The 11,937-nt window shown below is 43.8% G+C and overlaps 4 protein-coding genes across 4 annotated transcripts; 2 read left to right on the top strand and 2 right to left on the bottom strand.

Annotated features, from left to right (window-relative positions):
• Positions 1 to 3: 3 nt before the first annotated feature.
• FA14DRAFT_189724 (uncharacterized protein) lies at positions 4 to 2,347 on the top strand. The gene is made up of 2 exons (XM_025501753.1): positions 4 to 972; positions 1,037 to 2,347. Exons 1-2 carry the CDS (start codon positions 43 to 45, stop codon positions 2,321 to 2,323), a joined length of 2,217 nt encoding a protein of 738 aa, XP_025356088.1. The 5' UTR covers positions 4 to 42; the 3' UTR covers positions 2,324 to 2,347.
• Positions 2,348 to 2,528: 181 nt separating this feature from the next.
• On the top strand, positions 2,529 to 3,827 carry FA14DRAFT_179152 (alpha/beta-hydrolase; the record flags this gene model as incomplete). The annotated part of the gene is made up of 1 exon (XM_025500902.1): positions 2,529 to 3,827. One exon carries the CDS (start codon positions 2,529 to 2,531, stop codon positions 3,825 to 3,827), a length of 1,299 nt encoding a protein of 432 aa, XP_025356087.1.
• A 137-nt stretch (positions 3,828 to 3,964) lies between these two features.
• On the bottom strand, positions 3,965 to 7,231 carry FA14DRAFT_120170 (K, P-type ATPase; the record flags this gene model as incomplete). The annotated part of the gene is made up of 1 exon (XM_025496391.1): positions 3,965 to 7,231. The coding sequence occupies one exon, from the start codon at positions 7,229 to 7,231 to the stop codon at positions 3,965 to 3,967; it is 3,267 nt and encodes a 1,088-aa protein (XP_025356086.1).
• Positions 7,232 to 8,202: 971 nt separating this feature from the next.
• On the bottom strand, positions 8,203 to 11,543 carry FA14DRAFT_46835 (uncharacterized protein). Its single transcript, XM_025502394.1, has 2 exons — positions 11,505 to 11,543; positions 8,203 to 11,093 (listed from the first exon to the last, which is right to left on the bottom strand). Exon 2 carries the CDS (start codon positions 11,089 to 11,091, stop codon positions 8,566 to 8,568), a length of 2,526 nt encoding a protein of 841 aa, XP_025356085.1. The 5' UTR covers positions 11,092 to 11,093; positions 11,505 to 11,543; the 3' UTR covers positions 8,203 to 8,565.
• Positions 11,544 to 11,937: the final 394 nt, after the last annotated feature.

The raw sequence follows: 11,937 nt of genomic DNA, 5'->3' as shown, positions 1-11,937 counted from the left end.
TACCATCAATCATATCCGATACTACGATGCACGATAGCATCAATGGAGCAAGACAGTCTAGTACAATCATCATTCGTCATTCCATGTTCCACAAATAATGCGACAAAGGCAAGAAAAGGGAAGTCAAGAGCTTTGGAAGAGGAAAGCATATGTTCACCTCTACTCGCATTTGAAACGGATGAGAGAGGTGCTCGATGGCGTCAGATAGGATACCAAAAGGCAGTCAAAGGTGTTCGATCGGCTTTTGACCGCGTATATTCGCAATTTCATCAGGACTTGATCGAAAAGTTGGAGAATATTCTCCGCATGCAGGATTCAGGTACTCAATACCACATTCCAGGACCGTCTCGATTAACAGTGGCATGTGTTTCGGGTGCACCATTACCGGAGAGATTGTCAGAGAAGCTACTTGCGGCGGCACATGAAAGTTCCAAAGATTTATCTTGGGTGTACCTACACCCTCGGGAATGTCTTGATCTGGCAACGACGTTAAGAATTATCACAGCTCGAGCTTTGAGTTCTCGAAAGGATCTGGAGTTCGACAATTTGGACTTTTCCGATCTTTTGTCTATTGCGACACCTTCTGCTAACAAACACGGCAAGGGAATACACATATTCATCGACAATTTTGCGATCTTTCATCATGGTGTCTTCAATGACTTAATGCAGAGTCTTCATTCCGTCACGCAGATGAAAGGTGGACCTCAATTCATCATCGTCTTGTCGAGTGAAACAGGTCGCCTAGGTTTGGATGATAAGCTTGATCCCGGGGTATCTCCGTTGCTTGATGTCCACGTACTTGATCCTGTTCCTGCTACAACATTTTTCGAGAAGGTAGTCGAGGAAATCCTTGATGAGCCAATGGAGGCTGACAAGCTGGCGGTATGGCCAGGAGATAAAGTCTTGGAATTTGCAAGGAGACGGTTCTATGAAGAAAAAGCAAATTTGGGACAAATTCAGACACTATTTGAGGTGGGTTCAAAGTGATACATGCATACAGGAATTTCTAGCTAATATCTCATCCCGTCTCGTACAGCTATACTTGCATCATCATTTCACCCAACAACCACTTTCCGCTCTTTTTGAGACCGAACAGCCTCTCGATCGAAGTGCATGGAAGCCAGCTTTCTTCACTCGTCTTAGAGACATGCTACTTCGCAGCTTTGATGAAAGAAAAGGTGAGATGCAAATCAAGTTGCCCTTTCCGGTCAGCGCTAGCAACGACCTCTCAAAACAGGAATATCTCCAGGAAGTCTTGCAAAATGACTATTGCCTAGCAAAGCTTGCTACAGATGTCGTATCCGTCATGCAGAGAGAAAGAGCAGCTTTTGTAGCAGGTGCTCGTCTCGCACACCTCTTGCGCAATGTATTGAGAATCAACAAGAATGATTCCACTTCAAACAATCATCCAAAACAAGATCTTCTATTGGAGCCTCGAAGAAGCACATTTGGAGGATTACTATGTGCGTTGTTGAGCCCACAGCAAGCTGGCACAGTCCTTCAAGAGATTCGTGCAGCACTTAGGATGAAGTACCTGTCCGATTTCGAGGCAATTCTGGAGCAGATTCGGGCGGAAAACATCATTCAAGGCACGGATCAAGAGAGTACTCTTCAAACAATCCAAAATAGGCTTGCTAATACTGCGACAGCGGTTGAAGGAGAGAATGACGAGAAACAGACTGGAGAAGATGTGTTGACGAATGGGAATGATGGAGAAGCGGAGAAAGAAGCAAGGAGACTGGCACTCGTTCAAAAGAATCTTTTACGTGAAGAGTCAAATAGCGCATTGCGACGACAGATTTGTGATCAGATTGTGGGAATGTTACGAAGCCTGTTGAATGCATCTAGCCCTTTCTCACAAATAGGTCGATACAATTCAACAGGCTATCTCCATTCGGTTCTTGAGCCTTCACCGCGAATCAATTATTTGGCTGCTTTGAAGAATCCAGATGCGTATCTTACACGAACAAGCAATGCAATTGAGATGCCGGACATTTGTCGTGCTTATCAAACGTATGAAGATGCAGGCAGGTTGATTAACCTGGCGGATTGGTTCAACGCTTTTCAATCATCAATCAATGATGCCGACAAAGAGGAGGAAAACAACAGCGATGCTCGAAAGAGGAAAAGATTGGATACAGACGGCTTGAATGATTTGGAAGCATATCAAAAAGATTTGGCAAGTTGGGATAAAAAAGATATTATCCGACTTCGATTCGCACTGGCCGTTCATGAGATGGGCAAAATGGGATTCTTGAAGCGAACTCGACGAAAGCCAGAGCACGTTCTCAAATTGGTGTATGATTTACCTCTTAAAGATTAATAGCATGTACACCATAGATTTAATCACATTGAGCGTACTGGCTCAGTCTACAACTGTGCACCCCGGCTACCGGTCGCGAGTTATAATATGGCCGGGGTTAATCATGCGCCGGCGCTAAGCTGCATTCAGGCTGATCATATTGTGGAGTTAAGCCAAGGTAAAGCTACCTTCCAAACGATGATAGCACCCTATAAATCGACAAAAGATGGACACTTTAATCGTTGATAAAAAGATCAGGCCAGCAGGTCAGGCAAATGTAGGTCTCTCTAGGGATCGATTTTGGACAATTCAACCTATTCGAGGAATTCTATTCGTTACGCTTTTGTTTGAGCTTCTCTTTGTGCAATTACCAGTCCGTACGGTCTTGTACACTCTCTTACCAAGCATCACAAGACCACATCCAAAATGGACACTAAAAAGATCTCTCTTTATGAGTATGTTGCGACACTATGCTTTCTTCAGAATGAAGTTGAATATGAAATCGGGTCTTATCAACAAGAATGCACTACCCGCCATTCCGGAGAAACAAGGAGCAACGGCAGTTTGGATCGAGCCAATTCATAGACAGACTGGTCTGAAGGGTGAATTGAAGACAATATTTGACGATGGAGGTTGCACTACTACTCGCATTCCAGGTTATTGGTTCGGACAAAATCATATCGGCAAGAATGGAAGAGATGCAAGAAAAGGCGAAAAAGTCATTCTCTTCTTCCATGGAGGAGGCTACAGTCAATTGAACGGTTCACCAAGCTCTCCTCCGACGAACAATCTCAAAATTACTTTGGAAGCAGCAAAGCGATCCGGCAAACTTCATGCGCCCAAAAGAGCACTTTCGGTAGAGTATCGGTTAAGCAGTGAAGGATATACGTTCCCTTCCATCTTTACTGATGCATTGGCATCTTGGATCTATCTCGTTCGTCAATTGCGTTTCGAGCCAAAGAATATCTTAATTTTGGGTGATTCGGCAGGTGGAAATCTTGCTTTGGCATTGTTGAGATACATTCGTGATGAAAGACCTCTTTGGGATGAATTGAACATTCCAAAAGATTCTCCGTTGGCAGATGGCGTTATCCTCTCTTCCCCATGGGTTGATATCTCAGGATCTTTCTGCAATGCCGGTCCTTCCTCAAGCGGCACACTGTACAAGGATGTGGACTATCTGAACTTGACATCTCTAAAATTGGCAAGTTCAGATCTCGTCAAGGGATTACCTGTTCCTTTCATCCACAGTCCTTGGGTAAGTCCCGTCAACTTGCAAAGAGGGCTAGACGAAGACGTCTTCAAGGGGTTCCCGCGAGCGCTTTGCATTTATGGAGGCTTGGAATTATTTGTTGATGAGATTAAAGCTTTCAATCATCACTATCAATACGCTCATGAACATCTTGGAGCAGGACAAATTACCGTATACGAAGAACCTTTGTCAGTGCACGACTATTTGGCATACCCTATCACATTCACAGAAGATCACATTAGAGCTCGTGACGTAATCAAGAAGTGGCTATAAGGTGGTGGTAGGCAATGTTCTTCAGTGCAATATGATAATCCGTTAATATTCGTAATAATGCATACAATGTCGTGAGAAATGTCTATGAACAAGAAAGCATGAAACATGCTAGAATTCTATGAAGATTATCCTTGTGTCTACCAAGCAGCTTTCGCAAGGAAAGATTTGGGATAAGTGCGAATGTAGAGTTTGCGTAACTCATCAGCGGAGAGAGTAACGACACCGAAAGCCATTGGTAAGAAGAAGTGTTCGGCGGGAATACCTCTTGTCAAGAAAACATTTTGAATGGCTTTGATGTACGAAAAGAAGATTGCAATCAAGAAAGACATGCAAATTGCAGGAATGATCCACAAATTGCGTGATTTACCCCAGAAAGGCCATTGTTGGAATAGACTTAGACGACGGGTACGTAAAGCCAACAAATCGAAGTATTGTTGAATGACCAAATTGAAGAAGTAGATTGCATTCGCTTGGTAAAGAACTTTGTTGAAGTAATCCGGATCGGAGGTTTGAACTTTGCCTGCACCGTACTTCAACCACATATCGCTGAATGGAATGCCTTGTCTCTGCATCCACCAAAATGCCATTGCAGCAGAGCATAAAGTCAAAGGTAGACCGACAAATAAGTATGCGTGCGTTAATAATTGCCAATTAGCCAATCGATCTTTCTTGGTATCACGAGGTTTGCGAAGAAGGACATCACTTTCTGGCTTCTCTTGAATGAGTGAGAGCGAAGGGAACAAATCGGTCAAAACACAAATCAAGATCATTTGAATGTTCGAAAGTGCTTGTGGCAATCCGAAGAAGAATGAAAGCAAGACTGCCCATAATTCGGCAAATGAACCAGCAGGTAAAAGATAAGCGACTGTCTTTTTGAGATTGTCGAAACAAACACGGCCGTAGAGCAAGGCATCAACAAAAGAGCTGAACGACTCCAATAGGACCAAATCAGCAGCTTCGATTGCCACTTCACTACCACCGCCCATTGCGATACCACAATCTGCTTGTTTCAATGCAGGTGCATCATTCACACCATCACCCGTCATGGCAACAACTCCTCTTCTTGCTTGGAATTCTTTGACGATACGTAATTTTTGATCGGGTGTAGTACGGCTGAAGACGATTTCATCAAAATTGCAAACTGTTTCCCAATCTTGTGGCTGTAGGCGCATGATGTCTGGTCCAGTCAAGCTCAATGCTCTTTGTGCTCTTGCATCGTTATCATCCAGGAAATTGTATGTTGGCAAATTCAACTTACCACCAAGAATGTCATCAACATTGTTGATCTCTTGAGCAGTAACGATACCGCATTGACGTGCAATTGCGACTGCGGTCAAAGCACCATCACCTGTAATCATCATGAATCGACTTCCTGCGCCACGAACGGTTTTGACAACTCCTGGGATTTCGGGTCTAGGTGGATCAACGATTCCCACTAAACCAACAACGGTCAAATTGGAGATTTGATCGAGCAATTGAGTTTCGATCAAGTCTTCTGGATTTGATTCCGGGAGTTCACTCTTGTTGACGATACGACGAGCCAAAAGGAGGATTCTTTGACCTTTTCCTGCCCACGACGTTTGCAGTTGAGATAGATAGGCTAATCTTTCTGGTGTGAGTGGCAACACTTCTCCACTTCCATCCAAAGTGGAAGTGCATCTTTGCATGAGAACGTCTGGCGCACCTTTTGCCAAGAAGATTAATTGATTTTCACTATCGAAGCCGGTTGCTGTTACACCTGTTCCCAAAGCTCGTTTGATACCATCTTTTGATCCATTGCTGCGTACGATGCGAAGTGCAAATTTGTTCTTTGAGTTGAATGCTAGCTGGTTGACAGTTTCCCAATCTTTCTTGCTTCCTTCGATTCCGACCATATCAGCTGAAAAACGGAAACAAGCTGTATCTGTTGCATCACCGAAGATCGTACGTTCAACAATTGGCAAATGCATAGTCTCTTCGTCAAATTTGGATGCATTGCAAACACCAGCAACCCAACCTAATTGTCCGAATGCTTCACCAAGTGGAGTATCCAAATCGATGTGTCTCTTCACATCTGCCGGTTCATCTTCTTCGAATCCATGGATACCTGCGCATTGAACAAACATGCGATTTTGAGTCAAAGTACCAGTCTTGTCCGAGCAAACTACGTTCACAGCTCCTAAGGTCTCAACAATTGCCAAAGACTTCACCAAGACCTTTGCACGACGCATACGAGCAGCAACGGCAGTGAGCGAAAGAGAAACGGCTGCCGGTAGACCTTCAGGAATGAAAGCGACCAAAATTGAAATGACGTTCACCAATAAGCTTGAAACGCTCATGAAATCAGGATGTTTTGGACGCAGATAAGCACCCCAAATGATGATGCAAATAACGGCAACCGCGATAGCTAAAGATGCAATCGTTGTAACGAACAAGAAGATTTCTTTTTCCAATGTTGTACGTTCTGCTTTTGGTGCTGAAGATAATTTTGCCAAGCGACCAAAGACGGTATTGTCTCCTGTTGCAGTCACGATTGCCAAACCTTCACCTGCAACACACTTTGTACCGGCCATCAAAACATTTCTTGATTCGAGGTAATTATCTTCCGTTTTATCCAAAGTGGCGGAGATTGCATCACTTTCTCCTGTTAAAGAAGAACGATCCATCTTTAATTCTGATTCGATATGCATCACTCTGCAATCTGCTGCCATCTTTGCGCCCATTTTGACGTTGATAATATCACCACGAACGATGTTTGCAGCAGGAACAATTTGAATGTGACCATCACGCAAGACTGGCACATCACTCGGCATCATTCCACGAACGGACTCCATTACACGAGTTGTGGTGAAGTCTTGCCAAGCATTGAAGACTGAAGTGACCAAAACGACGACAAACAAGACCACACCTAGAGCCAAATTGGACGCTTGTGGCGGATCACCAATTCTCCAAGCAATGAAACAGATTACACCTGCGATGGTCAACAAAGATCCGAAACCACCAAAGACATACGTGATGATCTTTTGTAATAATCTGTTTGGAGGTTTGGAGAACACGTTTGGACCATCTTGTTGTAAACGTCTTTTTGCTTGTTCTTCGTCCAGACCAGCTTTTTGACTACTACTTAAGCGTTGAAGTGTTTCATCAATACTGATCTTATGCCAGTCCAAATCTGCAATATCTTTCAGTGTCTTCTTTTCCTTCTTTTTGCCTTGCTTTTCCTTTGATGGCGTTTGACCGTCTTCCAATTGAATGGATAACGTGCGGAAATCAGCAATGACTCGATTCCTTTGCGAACCTCTTGGTGGACTTGCCAAACTACCGATCGAATGCGTACGTTCAAGCGTACGATTACGCTGTAATTGACGTCTATTTGCTTCTTCTTGTTGATATGCATCTTCATTGAATCGAAGTGCATTCGTCATAACTGTATCACTTCTTGGGAATTTGTCGGCCTTTTTTGCTTTTTCATCTTGTTCAACATCTTCTTTTGATTTGCTTGTGGAAGAGCCAGTCTTTTCCAAATCTATACTTCCCGATTCATCTTCTACGTCAGAATTGGTTGCTTCTTTGCGCAACATCTTGGGTAAGATTGCCATCTTGTGTATATGCACTTAGGTCGAAAGACCTGATTGTGTGAATGAGTGCGGTACAGGGGAAAGCAAGGATATAAAGAGCAAAGCAGTGGATGTTGGAAAGCAGAAAGAGGGAGGGAATTGAAGTTGTATTTGTTGTTTATATATGATTTCAAGAGTTCAGACCGAGTTCATCTCAAGAAAAACACTTTCGCTTAAAGTCACATACAATACCAGAACAACACTTTTCCCCTGACTTGATTAGATGAAATTTCGTTCCTTTCTCATATATACTCCTGTCTGAGATTGGCCCGTGTCATTCGCCGTTCCTGTTTATGCAAATAAAATGAGAGAGTAAACATGCTGCAAAAGAAATGAAGAAAAAAAAGATGATCTGGGCGTTAGAAATTAAAGATATCTTGCATTGCCCACATGCGCATAGAACCTTTCTCCATTCCATTTGTCTAAGAGAAAAGAAAACAAGCCATTCTGCCTTGCACAGCAAATGCATTAATTGACACATGGTCCTTGTCAAAAGGCTGTGTGAAACCGAATCCCAAATTAGATAAAAATGGGTTGAGGGTGTATGCATATCAAGCAGGAATATCGGATTCATACATGCCTTTAGAGAAATCCTTGGGCCAAGGGCAAACGGATATATGCAAGGCTCGTTACGCTCAAACAAAGGCTCAAAGCACAGAAACAGAAGAAGCGCGTTACGTTGTTGCATGCATATATACTCAAATTGTGGCGTATGATCGGTGAACGTGGTTCGATTTTATAACAGTTGCCGCCGGCAATTGCCTGTCAAGCCAAAAGAGAAAAACTTTAATTTACACACGAGCGTCTATTGAGTAAGGCAAAGGGCAAGGTGTTGAATGGCCAAAACCAATGAACTATATAGCATCCACAATGACAATCTATACGCATACTCTTAGCAGTATGATTCTCAAATGAGTGTAAGGAACGGAAGATATGATATGGTCAATCATTGCAGATTAATGTATGTACCTGCATTAATAGCTTAAATGGTCAACAAATAAACCTTGTCTCCTTCTTGGCATAAAATACCCTCAACCCATAAAATGATAAACTGTCAAAATGAATAGATTAGCGTGAATATGCAAATAAAAAGATGATAAAAGAACAATATGAGTGAACATCAGACAAGAGTGCTTCAATTTTCACGGCAAAAAGATGCGCGAGAAACCAATTACTGGAGTACGACAAGTTGGACATGTGTGTGTAGCCGTTGCAGGTCCAGATTCCATTCTATATCCTTCATTGCCCAACAGGCCACCACCTCCTGCACCCGTATGTTGTCGATGATGATTACGCGGAGGTGGTCTAGCAGCCATTGCTTCTCTACATCCATCGCACAGAGCTAAACATTTGCATGGCCAACAGATAATCGTTCGATCTTCTGCATAACAAATTACGCATAATCGCATTCGTTCTCTTTCTGAACTGGATGTTGTCGATCCGGCTGCAGGAATACCAGTCCTACGTTGTCGAATAACATCAGCCAATAAACGTACATCCTCTTGATCTTCTTGTCCTTCAAATCCGCCAACCAGATCACGATAACCACGTCTAGTGAGGACTTTAGAGTTGGGAGTGGACATGTGCGCCATCAAGATGCGGGCATATGATTCATTATGTTCTTCCGTTTCATCAACAGCTTCATCATTGCTGAATTCACGTCGTGCCAACATTAACAGTTCGGCTGACATATCGGCAGGGTTCGCATCATCTTCCCACCCATCCTCATCTTCTTCAATGTCTTCCATTTCCTCATCATCGGCATTGAGTCGTGACCCAGAACCCAAACGCTGCCAATAATTTGCATCTGTGGGTATGGGTGAAGGAGATACTTGACGACTGTATGTTGTTATCTCTTCTGTCTCCATCTCTTCTTTCCACTCTTCATCTTCTGCATCGCTTTCTTCATCGAAATCTTGCGCAAAGTAATGATGCCACGAATTGGGTGAAATATTGGCGAGGTCAGGGGATAAAGCTCGAGTACGTTGTCGCAAATGACTAGGTGTGGACGGATGTGTGTTTGTAGAAGTGGAAATGCCGATCGCTCGACCTGCGCCTTCCATTCTGTCCCGTAAGGCTTGGTCGGCATTGATCCTTGCTGCTCTTTCTGCAGTCCTTCTCCTCTCTTCGATACGCAACCTTCTACGCTCTTCACCGTTCGTACCATGCCATAAGACCCTAATAAATCTAAAAACCTTGTACGCCCATTGCGGCGTACTTACTCGAGGCAGATCAAACGGTAAAACCTCCGCAATCTTCCCCCCAAACCAATAAGTCAGTCCACGAACGGTGCGCATCAATGTGAGGAAAAACTTGAATCGTCCCTGCCAAGCTGCAGATCGGAATGGGTGACGGCCATTTCCAGGAAGTTTGGATGATTTGATTCGTCTAATCTCATTGTTGAACCCAATTCGACCCTGTTCATTTGGCTTGATAAGTTTGCCGTTCGGTGAGCGTACCCGTACTTGTCCCTCGTCAACCTCGATCCAGGATTCTTTGGAAGTGTTGACATCGATTAAATCAGAATCTAGCCCGCTTAATTTGGTAGAACTTAAGCAGGCAGTTCCCAATTTGAACAGTGCCAAACTGTAATCGTCCGTAGGCAAAGGCAATGAGCGAGGGTCGACAAGCCTTGAGAAGGATAAAGGTGTGCTGGTGATCAGTGCTGTGAAAGTGTGCAGGGTGAGTGTAAGAAGAATGATCGCAATAAGGCCAAGATCAGGCGCACGACTGAAGCTTTGAAGGAATGGATATCCTCGATCTCCCGAACGTATAGCATGAAGGTAGTGCAATGTAGACGTTAGCCCAAATATGCTTGTCAATGTCAGTCGTGAGATTGGAGGTGTTGTCCAGCATGTGCATGCTTGTAATCCTAGCACTTCTCCTACTTGAATGAGGATGCTGAGATAGACGTGTTTGTTGGGAGGGAAACTGTAGCTGGAAGCATGAAGATGAAGCAAAACTGCGAACCCGACGAGATTGAATGTAGGAGAATTTCCCAGATCGTCAGGATTTACGATTGTATTGTGGCCCTCCAGTGTTCGTAGTAAAGTTGATGAAACGACCGCTAGACACACACTCAGAAACAGCCTCCAAAGTAGTGTTGAATTTGCTGTGTGCACATCTGCTTCGCTTGCGCTTGGACTGATCAAGGTGTGAACGTCAGAAGGTAGCCATGATGCTCCAAATATCTTGTTTGGAATGCTATTGCTTTTTGAGAAAGAATGTATAGTCACCAAAAGTAACATAAACCCTGACCATATTAGAAAAGAGAGTGTTGGCAGTTGGATGGCAAGTCTTCGCACACTAGACAGTGGTCTAGGCCTACCTTGAGGGCGACAGATGTGGGTAATCCTGTTCACCACCACTGCCATTACGCCCAATGTCAAAGCATACCGAGAAGCGACAAAGCCCCAAGGGGAGTCACTGAAAGCTGCACGGTCCAGAGCTTCTACTTCTGCTTCGCTCATTTGATGTCCTGTATGATCAACATAAATGATTCTTTCAGATCCTGCACTTGCAATAGAAGAATGCGATGGGCGGATTGCCGATGATGAGAAGGAGGAATCTGTAAACGGTATGGCTAAAGTATCGAATAAAGTTGTATTCGATAAGCCATTCGTAAGCCAAGAGAATCCGGCTTGAAGCCGATTACTGACGGACTCCATAACTGTGACAAGATGGTATAAAGAGAGATTTTAAGTCAATACCTCATCGCAAAGTGTAATGATTGAAGATCGTCCTTGATCAAATTGAATCAGTAAAGTAAGCAAAGGCTTGATATCCGCACAAGACATGATAACAGGTCTTTCAGTCGTCTAACATGTCATTGAAAGGCATCATAGAAGTTTGTGATCGCGTTGAGATCGCAAGAACACAAGGAATCTTTCTGCTACATCAACTCAAACTTACCTGGCTGTGAAGGTTTGCCAAGGGTTTGCTCGAATCCACACGCCAGATCTCTTTAAAATCGTGTTGATGAAGAGACTGACATCCTCTGGCAAAGGTGAAATCTTGCAAAGGTTTGTTTGAATAGAGTACGCCAAGAAGTTCAACAAGAGGATTGATGTGATGAGGTGACCTTTTATTTATTTGTTTGATCCGTAAAGTGAAGGAAGAGGTGATGAGATGGAGAGCAAGGAATGAAAAATGCTGCTCTCAATTCGCTTAGGCTTCTCTTATACTGTACCGAGTCTTGGGCGTCTGAGCGCCTAATTAAGTTGTCCAAACAAAAGCGGGCGGGTGCACTTAATGCCTTTCCGGTTTCCGAGCTCAGTCAGCTTTAGAAACGCGCTCTGGGTTTAAAGGCGAGAAGACTGAAGTGACTGTTGTTCTTGTGTTACTTTCATACTCAGCATCATTTCCATGGCATTCACTTGAACGAGAGTCTCGCTCAAGATGCCACTTGGATTCGCTGATAGTGTGGGTATTGGAACACAGTCCAATGATCGCTCCACTCATTGGTTCTCAGGCGGACCTCTGTCACCTCATCGAGCAATTGAAACGGTAAAAGA

The sequence above is a fragment of the Meira miltonrushii genome (assembly GCF_003144205.1).
Source record: "Meira miltonrushii strain MCA 3882 unplaced genomic scaffold FA14scaffold_2, whole genome shotgun sequence".
NCBI lineage: Eukaryota > Fungi > Basidiomycota > Exobasidiomycetes > Exobasidiales > Brachybasidiaceae > Meira > Meira miltonrushii.
The sequence above is the reverse complement of the archived record's forward strand: the minus strand, read 5'-3'. Positions and strand labels throughout refer to the sequence as shown.